The sequence below is a fragment of the Rattus norvegicus genome, chromosome 6 (genome assembly GCF_021556685.1).
Source record: "Rattus norvegicus strain SHRSP/BbbUtx chromosome 6, alternate assembly SHRSP_T2T, whole genome shotgun sequence".
Classification (NCBI taxonomy): domain Eukaryota; kingdom Metazoa; phylum Chordata; class Mammalia; order Rodentia; family Muridae; genus Rattus; species Rattus norvegicus.
In genome coordinates this window covers 45,842,421-45,860,559 of record NC_141539.1, presented here as the reverse complement: position 1 = coordinate 45,860,559, position 18,139 = coordinate 45,842,421, and the positions used below count along the sequence as shown (strand labels likewise).

The 18,139-nt window shown below is 45.1% G+C and overlaps 1 protein-coding gene across 2 annotated transcripts in view; it reads left to right on the top strand.

The window, feature by feature from the left end:
* Positions 1-18,139, top strand: part of LOC148005153 (uncharacterized) — an 83,759-nt gene that overhangs the window by 11,661 nt on the left and 53,959 nt on the right. The window contains exons 5-6 of one of the 2 annotated variants that reach the window (XM_087555076.1): positions 7,675-7,725; positions 10,933-12,551. The exons of the other annotated variant lie outside the window; for it this stretch is intronic. Coding sequence (XP_087411202.1) covers positions 7,675-7,725; positions 10,933-10,961 — 80 coding nt within the window. The 3' untranslated portion in view covers positions 10,962-12,551. Of the gene's footprint in view, positions 1-7,674; positions 7,726-10,932; positions 12,552-18,139 lie in introns of those variants that run through there. 2 annotated transcript variants of the gene reach the window in all.

Here is an 18,139-nt window from a genome sequence, read left to right as displayed (position 1 = left end):
TTAGGAAAAAGACAGCGCTGCTCCGGGTTGTGTACTCCGTTTTGGGGAGGGGTGATGGTGGTGGCAGCCTTGTCTTCTGCAGCACGTGGGACAAGGGAGAAATGCGACTTCTTCCCAGAGTGGCCAGGGAATGCTTGTGAAAGGATGTTGGTGGTGATGATCATTGGTTGAGTTTAGGTTACTGGATCTCAGTTGGGAGCCTCAAACAAAGGCTCCTAGCCTGAAGTCCAAGTGTGTGTGTGTGTGTGTGTGTGTGTGTGTGTGTGTGTGTGTGTGTGTGTGTGTGTGTGTGTTGCACACACGCGAGTCTGCCAGGCCACTGGTGATCAAGGGTGGGGTTGTGGGGGAAGGCCAAGAGACTCTCCACGCAGAAAGACACCAGGCCATTTTGCTGTCAAACCTCATTTAATCGTTGGTCCTGAGCAGCAGCCAAAAGAAATTACCTTACTTTATAGACTGAAGTTTTTCTTGAATCGACTTTTATTACAGTCAAGTGTTGCCCCGGGGCTTGAAATGCTGTTTTAATAGCCCTTTAAAACGACGAATGTGTAAATTTAACTGAAATAAACACCCGTTTATTTCCTCCAAGAACAATCTTTTGCCTTTAACGGTGGGTGTCACACAAGAGGAATCTGAACGTAGTCTCATATGTGCGGGTCTAGGTTTTTGCGTTGCTCGGTGGGCTGATGTTGCTGGGAGTTTTAATTTAGCATCCATCTCAGTTTTTTTAGAGTTTCTTCAGTGTTAGCAGGGAAGTTTTCCAGGACTCTGCGAAGAAGTGCCAGTTCTGTTGCTGGCCAACAAGCAAACTGGATTTAAGTGTAAAACACCTTGTTATGTGAGGGGATGTCTGTCTCCCCTCACCCCCATGCTGAACTCGGGCTTACTTAACGTTTACAATGGGATTTGTGACATTTTGGTTACCCCAAGACATTTGCTTGAGGTTTTCTGTTCCTGATAAGAGTATTCTTCACGGAGTGAGAAGTCATTTTGGGTTGAAACTGGCATCCCACCTTGGCCCTTCTTGTCACTGAAGGTGGCTAAAGTGGTTTGTGGCTTAAAATGTTTTAAACGTGGGAACTATAGTTGCAATCTTTGACCGGTAGGCAACTTGAAATTATCCTTCAGGTGGCTTTGTAGCTGTACTCTTGTTAAGTAACTTTAACCAGATGTTGTCATCTAGCCCACCTAAGCTTTCTGTGCTTAATACAGCATTGATTGCCCCTTGGTTCAGGAAACCACTCACTGAGTCCCCACAACCTTGCGTCCTATCATTTCACCTTGACATTAGAAGTTTCCTTTTACTGTATCCAGTTTGAGGCTTCGGCTCAAAGCAGAGCCAATAACAGGTCAGAAAACCCCAAGGGGAAGAAAGGAGAGAGTGACAAAAGTGAGGTGTGATAATCTGAACCACCGAACCACCAGGACCAGGGGTTGACACCAAGACTACTTACTGACACCCCCCATCCCCCATCTGCAGAAGGGAGCTTGCTTTGATAAACCTCACATTCTTCCTTCCAGCTTGGTGCAGCAGATGTGGCAAGGATGCCTTTAGAGTTTCTGTGGGCTCCATGGAGTTGGGAATATGCAAGCTCTTCTAGAGTGTCTGTGGACTTATAAAATCCTGCCATAAAGACCCAGGCAGTTAATCCTGTCCGTTGTACATTGATTAATGGGTAATTTTGGCTTTGGGCTCAGTTTCTAGACACAGTGATAAATTGTAATGCTTTAAAGCTAATTATACTAAAAATGTGGCAGAGGTAATACACGTTTGTGACCAAAACTTGAACCATGCTTGGGGCTGGGCACGGCGGCACACGTCTTTAGTCTCAGCACTCTGGAGGCAGAGACAGACAAACCTGTGAGTTTGAGACCAGCCTGGTTTATAGAGTTCTAGGACATTAAATCTACACAGACAAGCCATGTCTCAAACCTGCCCTCCCCAAATATACAGAGGAATTAAAAAGGCAAACCAGGAGTTAGAATTATGATTCACATTTAATTACTAGAACTTTTTGGCATATGTTTTCTTGGCATAGAAATGAATTTCTGGTTGTTCTATAAAGTTGTTCAAAAATTTTTTTTTTAAAATTTGTTTTGAGACAAGATCTCACTGTGTATACTTGACTGCCTTGGAACTCCGATGTAGACCAGGCTGGCCTTAAACTTTCAGTGATCTGATTACCTCTGCCCCCAGAGTACTAGAATTAAAGGTATATACCACCACACCCAGGCCAAATTACAAGATAGTTAATTTATGTCATTTTGTATCTGAATTCTTTACATAATGATTATGAGTATTGCCTATCTTATTTTTTATATTATTGTTTTAAATAATGATTATATATTTATTATGTAGACAAATTATAAGGTAGCCATTTCTATAGAATTTTTTTATACCTCTCCTGTGTGTACTTCTGACATTTTTTTTTCCTACAATGAGAAAACACCCCTGACTGATACCAATAAATGTGTCTCAAACTTGCCTGCTCTTAGGAAGTGGCAAAAGATACTTGATTTCTGGGGCAAGACGTAAAATAGATGACGTCTAGTTTCAGCTCTTGGTCTCCGTAGGAATAATCTTGTATGTCAACTTTTATGCCATTTATCCATTTCTAGGACACAGTAGTCACTTATCCATGCCTAGGACATGTGGGATACAATTTGCATGTTATTTATGTTGCCAAATTCGGGGGTTTGAGGACAGAAATTTGTGCTCTAATTTTACCTACTAGAGTTTGGACTGACCTAGATGTGTGTACAATGTTTTTGTTCTGTTTTCCTTCGAGTGAAGGAGATATACTTCAGTGTTTGTATGGGAAAACAGCTCTCTTGGAAGCAAGCAGTGTAAAATTTGCTCGTGTGTGTGTGTGTGTGTGTGTGTGTGTGTGTGTGTGTGTCTGTGACTATAAGTGCAGTTACCTTTGGAGGCCAGGAGAGGGCATTGTATCAATGGATCTGGAGTTAACTGGCTGTTGAGAGCCACTTGGCCTGCCTGGATGCTGGAGACAGAACTCAGGAACTCTTCAAGAACATCATCCTCCTAACTTCTGGGCCATACCTCTGTTCCTCAGTGTAAATCTTGGTATGGTTGAGTCTCATGACTCTTCATTATGGAAAATTACAAGCATGGACAAAGTTAGATCAGCGTGCCCTGATAATCGGACAGAGGCAAATTGGGCATGAGGCTGTGTAAAGCATGGCCCACGTCCTGGGGTCAGGAAACTTGCTTTACTGTTCACTTTGGCCTTGAGGGACCTGACTCTTCTCTCAAGATACTTTTCCCTATCTGTCCCTTAAGGAAGTTGACCAAGGTCATCTACAAGCTTCCTTCTGGCTTTAACTTTGTTCACGACCTTTTGTAAACTTCGCCTTTTAAGCTACCGCGATGTCTCATGAACTGTAGTGCTTGGAGCAGCATTAAAAAAAGTGGGTTCTTAGGTCTCCCCACCTAGACCTACCCTGAAACTCTGTGGTTTAATGTGACTTAAAGTGTCTCTGATGAGCAGACCAGTTAAGAACCATGACTGTAGCCAAGGTAGCTATGAGCTTGAAAGAATAAAACCAGAACTGGGAAGGTAGGTTGATTGGTAGAGTGCTTGCCTTGCAAGCATGAGGACCTGGGTTCGATCCCTGGACCTTCCTGAAGAGTTTGCGTTTTCCTCCTTTCCATGCGTGGTGGGCTATAAGATGAATGCAAACAGCACTACTGATAGGAATGACAGGGCGGTGAGGTCGTTCATCATTCAGGCACTCTGAGAATTGACACATTCTTGATTGTAAGGACTTGGGAAAGCAAACGTGAGACACAGGACTGGAATCTATGTGGGGGATTTCACTCAAAATTAAAAGTCTGAGCCACACTGCAGTGATACCTCGATCTGCAATGGTGTTTGTTTGACACCTGCCTTCCTCTAACCCAATGGCTCTCTCCATCTTCCTAATGCTGAGACCCTTTAGTACAGTTCCTCTTGGTGTGGTGATCCCTAACTTTTCACAACTGTAACTTTGCTACTGTTATGAATTGCAGTGTAAATATTTGATATTTCCAGTGGTCTTTGGCCACCACTGTGAAAGGGTCATTCAGTCCCCTAAGGAGTTGTGACCCAAAGGTTGAGAATAGCTGGAAGGTCTGTTTCACTTGCTCACTGTGGTAACCCACCAATACAATGGCTAGCCCGTAGTAGGTACTCAGTAAATATTTGCTGAATGAATGGGTGTTTGTTCTTCTTGGAACTTCTGGAATGCTGGGGGCAACAATTAGAAATTAAGGGTTTACCTCTGAGGTCCTGCCTATACATGAGCCAAAAATGTCACCCAGTTTAGTATCATGTGTGGGGATTTGTGCCTTTGGAGGCGAGAGGAGGATGGTGGATTCCCGAGCTGGAGTCACAGATGAGCTGCCTGATGTGGGTTCTGGGAAATGAATCCCAGGTCCCAGGCCCTTTAAAAGAGCAGTAAGTGTTCTTCTGAGCCATCGCTCCAGGCCTCAGAGCAGCTCATGTGTGTAGTAACACCGTGGACCCTGAGAGGAAGCGTAGACGCTACAGATCACTAACACAAAGCTTGTTGCACGAGAGTCGTTTGTTTACTCATGCCTGCTCCCCTGCGTTTCCTTCTGACTTAAAGCTGAGGAGCTGCCTCTTCTGAGCATCAGCCACAGGAAACACTGCTCTGATAACTCACTGTTGACCTCACCGCCCAGCAAAGTTGGGATTGCTATTTGTATTTTATAGGTGAGCAGGCTTAGGTGGCTTGGTAGGGATGAATAGTATCTCAGTAAAGGGATTTTCAAGGAGAAAAAAAAACTGCTCCTTACCCCAAGACCACTAAGATGTTTGTAGACCAGGTCATATTATTCCACTGGAGAGCTGTATCTGTTGATTTTTGTCTTAGCAAGGGTGCCGGGGGATCGAACTCAGGTCCTCATGCTTTCGTGTAAGCACTTTACCAACTGAGCTGTCTCCTTAGTCCTCTTGAGTTGTGTGTTATGATGCAGAAATTCAAAGTTCCAGTTTATCAGGACGTTGATTTCGCTGTCTATAGATGATGGGTTGTCCCTCATTGGCTGGACAGAATTGAGTCAGGATATTACGTACTTTTGATTCTGCTTTTTTTTTTTTTTAATTTTTTTTTATTTTAAAGACAGGGTCTTTTTATGTGGATTTGGATGGCCTGGAACTCACTATGTCGACCAGGTTGGTTTGAACACACAGAGATCTGCCCGCCTCTGCCTCCTGAGTGCTAGGATTAATGGTGTGCAGTACCACACCCAGCTTTATGGCTGTTTTCTTTGCCTCCCAAGTGCTAGGGCTGGGATTATAGGAATGTTACCCCCTTTAGATTTCTCTTCAGAGTTGGAGTCGGGGACTGAACTATGGGGACTGAACTCAGGTTGTCAGGCTTGGTGATGGACACCTTTACCTGCTGAGCCCTCTCCCAGCCCCTCTCCCAGCCCCTCTCCCCGCCCCTCTCCCTGCCCCTCTCGTATCTCTACCTACCCGGATTACCAGATCGGAACCCAATTTAGCCTGAGTTACTTCCTTGTGGTGCTGTCCCAAGGTGACCAATCCTAAGACTAAGGCTTTGGACCTTCCAAATGACTTTGTTGGATGAGGAGGGTTGCTAGTGAGTGCTCCCGCGCAAATCTCAGTCAAATTTCTCCTAAAGACAGCTCCACTCTGAAGGGACCTCTGATTCTCCCTCGCAGAAGTTCCTGGCTTTTCACTCAGATTAGGTATTTCCCACCACATGGCCTGAGGGAAGCCTTTAGGGCCTTTTCTTAGTCAGTGATTGATGGGGGAGGGCCCAACTCATTATGGTGGGGCCTCCTTTGGGCTGGTGGTCTGGGTTCTATAACAAGGCTTACTGAGCAAACCATGGGGGAGCAAGCCAGTAAGCAGCATCCCTCCATGGCCTCTGCATCAGCCCCTGCCTCCAGATGACTGTCCTGTTTGAGTTCCTGCCCTGAATTCCTTCAGCAATTCAAGTGTAAGCCAAATAAACCCTTTCCTCCCCAACTTGCTTTGATCATGGTGTTTTATCATAGCAACAGTAAACCCAATTAGGACAATACCTTAGGTCACAATTGCTAGGTTTTGTGTTAGTTTCATGTTTGTTTGTTTGTTTTTTTAATTAAAAATTTTACTCTCTCTCTCTCTCTCTCTCTGTGTGTGTGTGTGTGTGTGTGTGTGTGTGTGTGTGTGTGTGTGTTTTGGTCTGCATGTATGTCTGTGTACCAAATTCACGTAAGGTACCTGAGGAGGCCAGAAGAGGGCATCAGAACTTCTGGAACTGGGGTTACAGATGGTTGTGAGTCACCATGTGGGTACTGGGACTCAAACCTCAGTCTCTGGGAGAGCAGCCAGTGCTCTCTCTCAACCTCTGAGCCATCTCTCAGCCCCTGCAGGGTTAATTTTATGAGAAGTTGTGACGCAGTTTGCCAGAGTTACTATGTCCCTTTATGTCCTCATAGCTAGGGCACAGGGCTCAAGTGTCTCTGCATCTTTGTCAGTACTCGATATTATTATTTCCACTTAGCCACTCTGCAAGGTATGTGGTGGTGTTTTATTGCGTTTTAAAAAGATTTATTTTTGTTTATGTGTGTATGCCACGTATGTGAGGGGATCCACAGAGGCCAGAAGAGGGCATTGGACGCCTTGAAGTTGGTGAGCTGATGTATGTGGGTGCTGGGAACTGAACTCAGGTCCTCTGTATGAGCCCCAAGTGCTCCCTACCCCTAAGTGATCCCTCCTGTCCCCTCTTGTTTTGTTTTTATTAATATTTTCCTTCCAGGTTTTCTGCTGTCTGTTCTTCCTGCCTTAGTAAAGCGCCACCTCACACCTTTGCACTGTTGGGCTTTGCGAGCATTTCCTTCCATGCTGTGCTTGGTTTCTTCATTTTCTGACAGTGGGCCTTGGCAGGGCAGAACTCTGAATGAAGTCGAGTATATCAGCTGTGTGTTTTTGCGTTTGCATATGTATGTGTATGCATCTATATGTGTGTTGTCCGTGTCTCTATGTGTGTGTGTGTGTATATATATATATATCTCCACGTGTGTGCCTTTGTCTGTCTGTGTGTCTCTGTGAGTATACTGAGTATATGTATCTGTGTATCTCTGTGTGTGTGTTTGTATATGTATGTCTGGGTGTGCATCTGTATGTGTAGTATGCTTTTGATGTTAAATTAATAAACTCTTTGGCTAACCCTAGATCACAAAAACATTCTATTATTTGGAGAATTGTTTTCTGATCACGTGCTGTTTTTGAGTCTGTGACCCACTGGGAGTCAACTGTTGTTGATGGTGCTACAGCTTAGGGGCAGATTCACTTCCTGGCTACGTTGTTCTGGTACCGTTTGTTGGGAAAGCTTCCTGACCTCCACTGAATTGCTTTTGAGCTGATTTCTTTCAAGACAGTCAGAGATGATCCCTTTGAGCTGGAGACATAGCAAAATTGTTAGAGTGCTGGGCTCCACCCCCAGCATAAACCGTGTGTATGGTGTATGCCTGTAACCCCAGCATGCTGGGGGTGGAGGCAGGAAATCAGTTCAAGGGCATCTTTGGCTACATAGAGGATTTGAAGCTAGCCTGGGCTACCTGAGACCTTGTCTCAAAACACAAGGTTTTTGCTGTGTATGATCAACTCAAATAGATGTTTTGTTTTTTTTTTAAAGGCGTCTCTAGGCATCCTGATAGCCATGAGTACAAATCAGCTTTAGGACACGGTGAGTCAAGACTGTGTGGTAGTTATGTGGAGATATGAGTCAGGACAGGCAGACTGGCTTGCTGATGGAGTCTGGCAGCCTGCAGTATCCTAGGCTGATCTGGGGCACCCTGACCTGTAGGGTGAGGTTAACCTTGTGGTTGGTATGGGCATGACCTGCCTGGGCTCCTTCAGGGACTGGCTTGCTTAAACTGCTGGTTAATTTTAGCTATCAGCTCCTCTCAGACCTCCCCACCCACTAAAGAGGTTTCAGTAGTTGGTGTAGAAACCTGGGTAGCCAATATGTGGAATTTAGATGCAGTCTAGGAAATGCGAGTTTCCATTTGTTAAAAATACTGATAACTTTAAAAAATGTTCTAATATACAGATGTGTTCACTGGAGAAGTGAAAAAAAAAAGGTACAATTAAACAAAATGTATCTGGAATTTTCTTGTCCTGGAAAAATTCTTGTGAACCCCAAATTATTGCTAATTTTGGAAGAAATTATTATTTTTTTTTCAGTTCATTCCAAAACTCCTTTCTCAGTCCAGTTGAGTCATGGAGACACAAAGCTAGTTTGGAAACAAAAATTCTCTCAATGGCTGAATCTGGAGAGAATTTTCAACATGGCTGACCATGCTGCTGAATGAGGCCTTTGTGTGTGGGGGCAGAGGTCATAGCAGAGAGCCCAGTAGTATTAAAAGGTGGGGAGCCTGGAGTCCGGCTGTGGCCAAAGCTGGAGAATGAGCTTTTGTTTCCCCTGGTCTGCTGTCCCAGTGAAGGCCGAGGACATCAAAGGCATGGCTACATACTGTTATCTGGCCTCATCCCTTGCTCTGCCAGCACAAGGAGGTCTCCCCGTGGGGAGCCAGGGTGAGGGAGCCCTGAGCTAACATCCAGTGTTAATTGTAGGCAGGGGTTGATCAATGACATTAGCATTCGCCATTTTGTCCAGCTCTCGTTTTGTTCGGAGGGAAATATATTGATTTCTTTATCTGATTAAAAGATTAAAAAGCATTCTGTTCAGAGTCAAAGATTGTGTGTGCCGGTGGCAGAAAATTTATAAATGGAAGAGAAAACAAAACAAGAAATAAGTTTCTTCCCTCTAGAGGTAAGCACTGTCAGCAGTTGGGGACACAGTCTTTTCTTTACAGTTTTTTTATTTGTTTTGGTGTGTGTGTGTGTGTGTGTGTGTGTGTGTGTGTGTGTGTGTGTGCGTGCACACACACTCTCTCATGTGTGTGCACACACACACTCGTACTATAGCAGGTCAGAAGACAACTGCCACCGTTCTGTCCTTCTACCGTGTGAGTCCAGGCATCATTAGGATAGGTAGCAAGAGCCTTTACCCTCTGAGTCATCTGGATGGCCATTGTTGTTATCGTTGTTGTGTTTGTTTTTTTCTCAAGACAGGGTTTTACCTGGGCACAGAGAAATGATAACCATTTTACCTAACAGATGACAATCTGTTACCCCAATGATACTTTTGAACAGCTCCTTTAAGGGATAGGTGTAATTTTATAACATTTAGCAGTATCTATTCACTATAATGTAAATATTTGATTAGGCAGAGAGGACAATACAACTTCTATTTCTTCAAATTCCAAATCCCATAATCTAAAGAAATTATGTCAAAGAATATATGACATCTACAGCTATCAAAACGTGTGTAGTGGAATACTTACAGTAAGGACACAGAGAAAAGATCCTCCCAGAGCGAGAAGGACATGGTATCTAAATGCGGAACAGCCTTTCAACATTGGTGCTACCTTTAATGCCAGCACCCTGGAGGCAGAAGCAGGCAGATCTCTACACCCTGGAGGCAGAACTCTCTACACAGTGAGTTCCAGGCCAGGGAGACTCTGACACACACACACACACACACACACACACACACACACACACAAAAAAAAACAACAACAAAATGTCTGTGTTCTGATTGATGAACAAGTACTGGGTGTATTTTTTCTCTTAAGTCTTCTACCAGCGGGGAACCCCTCTAGGGAGAAAGCTTAAAAAGCACAGCAAACAGAAGAGTGATGGCTGCCACAGTAGTATTGAAATACGAGCCAGAGACATGGGTAAGGCGAAGGAGACACCGCTGTGAGGCATGTTTTTAGGTGGGACAGGAATGGGATGATCTGCAGGACTCTGGTCAGCATCTTCAATCAGGCAGGGTCTGGTTCACTTGTACTGGCCATACTGTGTTATGGTCACCTTACCTTAATGCCTGCCCAGATCCTCAGAGGCAAGAATTAGGTCCCGTCACCGGGAACTCACCAGACCTGAACTGAGGATTAGGGGCTCCTGGAATTGGCCGAGGAATACATTCAACTCAGTTATTTGGTACCAGGTAACTAACCATGCTTGCCGCTGCGGTTGTATTTCTCTCTCCATGTCAGGAGATCTTTGAATCTCTGCAGGGATGTAGGGAGCTAACGGCCAAACAGATACAGTCAGAGAGGAGAGCGGTGGTGCGATTCCCCAGTGTGAAGTCACTTAGGCAGCCTGTCCCTTTGTTTTTGGGCTGTAGAAAAGAGTTTTATTAGAGAATATGCTCCTGCATTCTAGTTATAGTGTACCTTGTAAGAAGATGACTTTGAGATGTGCCCAGCAACCACCATCACAAGTGCCAGCTTCTTGCTGTCTTTGATGTATTTTCAGGAATGACACACACCCTTGGTGTCCCCTTTCCTCTATGCTGCCAAACTGACTCTTACCAGAACCTGGGTGTTAGTGGTAACAAGGACTACCACTACTGCCACTGCCACTGCCACTGCCACTGCCACTGCCACTGCCTCTGCCTCTGCCTCTGCCTCTGCCTCTGCCTCCTCTGCCTCTGCCTCCTCTGCCTCTGCCTCCTCTGCCTCCTCTGCCTCTCCCTTCCCTTCCCCTTCCCCTCCTCCTCCTCTTCTTCCTCCTCCTCCTTCTTTCTCCTCTTCTTCCTCCTCTTCATCTTCTTCCGAGATTTAATTTTAATTATGTGCGTGTGTATCTGTGTATGGGTATGCGCACATACATGTATGTAGCTGAGGCAGCCAGAAGAGGGTGTCACATATTCTGGAACTAGAATCAAGGATGGTTGTGGGCCACCAGATATAGGTGGTTAGAACTGAACTCGTCCTCTGGAAGAACACTGAGTGTTCTTAACTGCTGAACCATCTCTCTAACCCCTGGATTTCTCAAGGTTTCAGAATTAGCATAATTTTTGCCTTTTTTTTGTTTCTAGATTTGCAATTTACTAGTTTATTTAAGTAAAAGACAATAATTGCAAGCATGATGAGAATACTTACCATCCCAATACTGCACTGTCTGTTTTCTATGCATTTATATGTTTTGACATTCTATCTGTAGCACTTAGTGCATTAAAAGGACACACAACTGATTATTATAAGAGTCTACGACCCCGGCCCGCAGCAGCTCTCTGCTCCCAAACCCCGTGGGAGAGAGACCTCACCGCCTGATCAGGTGGGCACTCCTGAGGCTGCAGAGCGGAGGAGACCACCAACACTGCCCACCCCTGCCCACATCCCTGGCCCAAGAGGCAACTGTATAAGGCCTCTGGGTTCCCGTAGGGGAGGGCCCGGGAGCGGCAGGACCCCTGCGCCTGAGACACCGCCGGAACCTGAAGGAAACAGACCGGATAAACAGTTCTCTGCACCCAAATCCCGTGGGAGGGAGAGCTAAACCTTCAGAGAGGCAGACACGCCTGGGGGACCAGAAGAGACTGCACTCTGTGCACATCCAGACGCCAGAGGAAAACACCAAACGTCATCTGGAACCCTGGTGCACGGAGGCTCCCGGAAAGAGCGGCGCAGATCTTCCCGGTTGCTGCCGCCGCGGAGAGGACTTAGGCAGTACCCCACGAGCAAACTTGAGCCTTGGAACCACAGGTAGGACCAACTTTTCTGCTGCAAGAAACCTGCCTGGTGAACTCAAGACACAGGCCCACAGGAACAGCTGAAGACCTGTAGAGAGGAAAAACTACACGCCCGAAAGCAGAACACTCTGTCCCCATAACTGGCTGAAAGAAAACAGGAAAACAGGTCTACAGCACTCCTGACACACAGGCTTATAGGACAGTCTAGCCACGGTCAGAAATAGCAGAACAAAGTAACACTAGAGATAATCTGATGGCGAGAGGCAAGCGCAGGAACCCAAGCAACAGAAACCAAGACTACATGGCATCATCGGAGCCCAATTCTCCCACCAAAGCAAACACGGAATATCCAAACACACCAGAAAAGCAAGATCTAGTTTCAAAATCATATTTGATCATGATGCTGGAGGACTTCAAGAAAGACATAAAGAACTCCCTTAGAGAACAAGTAGAAGCCTACAGAGAGGAATCGCAAAAATCCCTGAAAGAATTCCAGGAAAACACAATCAAACAGTTGAAGGAATTAAAAATGGAAATAGAAGCAATCAAGAAAGAACACATGGAAACAACCCTGGACATAGAAAATCAAAAGAAAAGACAAGGAGCTGTAGATACAAGCTTCACCAACAGAATACAAGAGATGGAAGAGAGAATCTCGGGAGCAGAAGATTCCATAGAAATCATTGACTCAACTGTCAAAGATAATGTAAAGCAGAAAAAGCTACTGGTCCAAAACATACAGGAAATCCAGGACTCAATGAGAAGATCAAACCTAAGGATAATAGGTATAGAAGAGAGTGAAGACTCCCAGCTCAAAGGACCAGTAAATATCTTCAACAAAATCATAGAAGAAAACTTCCCTAACCTAAAAAAAGAGATACCCATAGGCATACAAGAAGCCTACAGAACTCCAAATAGATTGGACCAGAAAAGAAACACCTCCCGTCACATAATAGTCAAAACACCAAACACACAAAATAAAGAAAGAATATTAAAAGCAGTAAGGGAAAAAGGTCAAGTAACATATAAAGGCAGACCTATCAGAATCACACCAGACTTTTCGCCAGAAACTATGAAGGCCAGAAGATCCTGGACAGATGTCATACAGACCCTAAGAGAACACAAATGCCAGCCCAGGTTACTGTATCCTGCAAAACTCTCAATTAACATAGATGGAGAAACCAAGATATTCCATGACAAAACCAAATTTACACAATATCTTTCTACAAATCCAGCACTACAAAGGATAATAAAGGGTAAAGCCCAACATAAGGAGGCAAGCTATACCCTAGAAGAAGCAAGAAACTAATCATCTTGGCAACAAAACAAAGAGAAGAAAAGCACACAAACATAACCTCGCATCCAAATATGAATATAACAGGAAGCAATAATCACTATTCCTTAATATCTCTCAACATCAATGGCCTCAACTCCCCAATAAAAAGACATAGATTAACAAACTGGATACGCAATGAGGACCCTGCATTCTGCTGCCTACAGGAAACATACCTCAGAGACAAAGACAGACACTACCTCAGAGTGAAAGGCTGGAAAACAACTTTCCAAGCAAATGGTCAGAAGAAGCAAGCTGGAGTAGCCATTCTAATATCAAATAAAATCAATTTTCAACTAAAAGTCATCAAAAAAGGTAAGGAAGGACACTTCATATTCATCAAAGGAAAAATCCACCAAGATGAACTCTCAATCCTCACCTTCGGTTGGTTTATATACAAGTGTGCAATTTCTAGGCTTGAAAGTAAAATGATGCTATCTGGTGCTGGATAGAGGAGCCTTATTTTTTATTATGGCAGCTTGCTATTTTTGTAACATGGTGATTTGGTTGAACACAATAAAGTACAGTAGTAACTGAAAAAAAAAAAAGAGTCTACGAGCTAAGTTTTATTATCTATAGTCCATTCCCGAGGAAAGGCAGTTTAGAGAGCCTAGTAACAAACCATATTACTTGGAAGGGGCCCGATAGGTATTTTTTTTTTTTTTTTGGTTCTTTTTTTCTGAGCTGGGGACCGAACCCAGGGCCTTGCGCTTCCTAGGTAAGCGCTCTACCACTGAGCTAAATCCCCAGCCCCAAGAACCGATAGGTATTTTAAACCATAAACCCCTTGGGCCTCTGGTACCTCTGGGTTGCCTGGCTTCTGGAGAGATGTTATGATTTGAATATGAAATGCCTCTTAAAGGCTTCTGAACTTGGTTGTTAGCTGATGGGCTTTTGGGAAGTTGTCCCCTGACTGTTCTCTGACTTGATTCATGGATTAATCCCTTGGTGGATTCCCAATACCATGATACTTTTGTAAGATGGTGCAAATAGAAAGTGAGGTCATTGAGGGGTGTGGTCTATGGGAGGTGTGGCCATTGGGAATGTGGTCTATGGGAGGCGTGGTCTGTGGGAGGCGTGGTCTGTGGGAGGCATGGTCTAGTTGGGAGAAGGTCCTTGAGTGTGTACTTGGGGATAGGACTTTCCCTGTTCTTTCCTAGGACATGCGAACTGAGCTGTTCTGTGCTCTCCCCATCATGATGGATGAACTCTCTGTGAGCCAAAACAAATCTTTTCTCTCCTTCAAGGCTGAGGCAAGAAGACCATGAGTTCAATGTCAGCCTGATCTACATAATGAGGGTCTGTCTAAAAGAGAGAGAGAGGGAGGGAGGGAGGGAGGGAGGAGAAAGAAATTCCAAAATCTCCAAAATATGTAAGAGTTCAGAGAAAGGTACACATGCCAAGACCCCAACGGATTTTAGAGTAAACACCAGAAAGCTGATCGTGTCCTTAATGAAATCTAGGAACAAGAAATCAATGAACCATAGCACAAGCTGTTAAGTGTCCCAACTTGTGAATAGACAGTGGAACAGAAGTCATGCTGTGACTAACTAGACATCAGAGAAAAATGACCCTCATGCTTGGGAAACACTAAGGGGCGATACAGGGGTATGGGAGGGTGGAGACAGTTATTTATGGTGCCACCCACAAGGAAGGATGGAGCTGGGGATCCAAGCCTGTGGCTGTTCTGTAAGGTGGTATCCCAGTGGCCTCCATGTGTCCCTGTGTAGGTCTAGTTAAGAGTTGGAATGGCTTGTGGGTTTTATGAGGCGGAAGACCTGGTGCGTTTCTGTTACATCACAGTGCTTTCTGCTAATGCTATGTCTGTAGCATGTGAGAACGTGAAGGGCTGAGGAGTGTTCAAAGGGTTTCCTCCCCTACTTGCTCAATCACCCACTCCCTTCATGGAAGCCTCACCAGTCTTACGTCTTCTAAGAAGCAGCCTTCTTCATGCTTGCAGACATTTTCCAATTTCTGTTTTCCTGCATTTGAAGTTTATCACCCATGCTCTACAGTTCTGGGCAAAGGTAGTATGATGGTTAGTGTTCATTGTCAACTTGATGGATCTGGGGTCACTAGGAGACAAACCCACAGGAGACCTGTGAGGAGATTATCTCGGTTAGGTTGGTTGAGGTAGGAAGACCCGCCATAAGAGTGGATGACACCAATCCCTGAACTTCAGACCAGGATAAGATGAAGCAAGCTGGCTGAGTAGAAACACCCCTGGCTGTGGACACGTGTAACCAGCTCTTTCACACTCCTGCCGTTAGGACTTCTCCACCGTGATGGACTGTACCCTGGAACTGTGAGCTGAAATAAGCCCCTCCTCCTTTAAGGTGTCAGTGTTTCATCATAGTAGCAGAAAGAAGCTAAGCCAGTGGGACTGTGTTGACACTTGATTCAGGTAGGTCCGAGTAGTAGCGACAGAATCAGAAGCACTCTCTAGCTTTGCAGACTTTGGTGACTCAAGGCATGTGGCAAGTGACAGGAGCAGCTAGAGGGAGACCAAGGCGATCAGGTCGGTATTTGGTGATTGTAGATGTGAAACAGAATTCAGGTCTCCTGGCTCCCCATGTGGTGTGCTAGGTTCAGAGCCCCTCCATCTTTCCTGACCTCTCTCCACTCCCCTTCTCTCTTCTTCTTGTGGGTGTGAGGAGATCTGTTCAATACCTAAAAGAAGGCAGCCAGGGTTCCCTTCCAACAATAGAGGTGACTATCTATGGCAGGCGTCCTCTAACACTCACTTTCTGAAACTTGTCTCAGAGGGGTTCAGGGCCTGATCTTTGAGAAGACATTTTTTTTGCCAGGCTTTTGAGTCAATGCTAATTAAACAATAACTGACACAGGGGTCAGTTGACAAATTAATTCATTTAAGCTGAAAAGGTCAAGTAGGAGAGGCAATTGTGTTCACTTTTATGAGTCTGGGCTGGCTGAGGTTGTTCCATAGCAGAAAACAATCCCCTTTGCACATGTGAATGTGTGCGATATACATTATATATGTATGTATATCTTACGTTGTGCCGTGACTCTTGTGAATTTACCCCTGGAGTTGGCTCAGCTGGGAGTCAGGGTAGGCAGGTGGTCATAGGGTTCCTTGGGTTTTCCAGGGAACATCTCAGATGGGAATTTTCTCCGTCTGAAAACAAGGTGAGCGAGGGTCCCAACAGCTCTACATGTTTTCTACGGCCTGGGTGTCATTCAACCAGCCACAGTCAACTGTCAACTGGCAAACTTTACCCTTGCCTCTTGGTGTCATGTAGACCAAGTGTGTTTGGTATTAGAGCAGAGGAACATACATACATACAAACAATACATATTATAAAGGGACATTGATTAAATTAGTCTATGAGGGGCTGAGTAGACCAGTTATGACTATCTGCATGTTGATCAGATGGTCCTCCCACTCCACACAATTCTTATGTCTTGTGCTGGGGAGGAATGAAAGCAGTAACAAGTGGAATGCCCAGAAGAGCTGTGTGGTGATGACAGAGAGTAGCTTCCCTTTGGCTGGAATGCTCTGGGGCACTAGGTGAATGCTTGGAAGAGACCCACTGTCTCTGCCCTCCATGGTAGCTCCTGAGGGATCTGAAGATAGTTCCACATGCCTTCTGAATTATGTACCAGCTTTTAAAATTTAGACCGGGGAGCTGGCTTGGTTCAGATCTCTAGAGCCCTGGTAAAATGCCAAGTGTGCCAACGTACACTTAGAACCCAGTGCTGGGAGGGCAGGGAGGAGGAGTGGAGAGAGGAGGATCCCTGGGGATTTCTTTCATCAGCCAGTCGACTCTGATTGTTGAGCTTCAGTTTAGTGAAAGACCCTGTCTCAAAAAATTAGGGGTTAAGACCAGCTGGTAAGATGGGTCAGCTGGCAAACCTGAGCCAACATGAATTCTATCCCCGGGTGGTGAAGGGAGAGACCTGACTCCACATGCACTCCATGGCATGCATGAGCACAAGCACACACACCTTGAACATGCACATGTGCGCGCACACACACACACACACACACACACACACACACACACAATAAGTGAAGTATAACAAAAAGTAAATAGGATGGAGAGCATGACGAAGACACTTGTTGTCAACTGGCTTCCACATACACACAAAATTTAAAACATATATATTCTAAAACTTCATGTTTTTCTAGTGCGCTGGATAGTTTTATGTCAACTTAACATAAACTAAAGTCATATGAGAAGATGGAATGTCAATTATGAAAATTCCTCCATAGGATGAGGGCCGTAGTCTCTAGGGCATTTTTTAATTAATCATTGATGGGGGAGGCCCAGCCCATTGTTGGTGGGGCTACCCCTGTACTGGTAGCCCTGGGTGCTATAAGAGATTAGGCTGAAAAAGCCAGGAAGCAGCACCCCTCCAAGGCCTCTATATCAGCTCCTGCCTCCAGGTTCCTGCCCTGTTTGAGGTCCTGTCCTGACTTCCTTCAGTGGTAGATTACAATGTGAGCTGGATAGACCCCTTCCTCCTCAGCTTGCTTTTGCTCATGGTGGTTCATCACAGCAATAACAACTCTAACTCTTCTTGGAGTTTGCAAATGCATGACCATAGCTATGGCGGACTGCCCTGGGGATGGGATTTAAGAGTTGTAATTATTCCCTACACACCAGTTTGGCTAGGTACTTCTCTTGCTGCCATGAAGCAAGCTGTCCGTCATGGCTGGGGAGTTTCAGTTATAGAAGCCTGAGGCAGCTATTCACACTGTATCCTTAGTCAGGATACAATGATGGGTGCTTATACTGGGCTACTTCCTGGGTGACCAGGATCCCAGCTCAGTATGGTAGCTTGAATGAGAAACACTGCCCCCCACCCCAAATTGGACCCAGTTGGTGAAACTCTTTAGATATGTTATGGAACCTTTAAGAGGTGGAGCCTTGCTAGAAGTATGTCACTGGGGACGTGTGACCTACTTTTTGGCTACTTTATTGGTTTCTTATATCTACTATCTACAAGCCTTCTCCACCCCCAATCTCTTTTCAGCCCCACAACATTAGGTAGGCAAGAAAGAATGTTAGAGGGGAAGGGGGCGTAGATCTCTTCAGCCTACTTCCTGCTGATTAGAGGCATCGGGTTCTTTGGAACAAGTCCAATCTTTGTGGTCGGGATATCTCCAACCAGCAATCTATCTATCAGCAAAAGCACTAGGAACCAGAAGCAGCGGGAGGAACAGCTGCTGCAGCCTCTTGGGGTGCTGGCATTTTATGC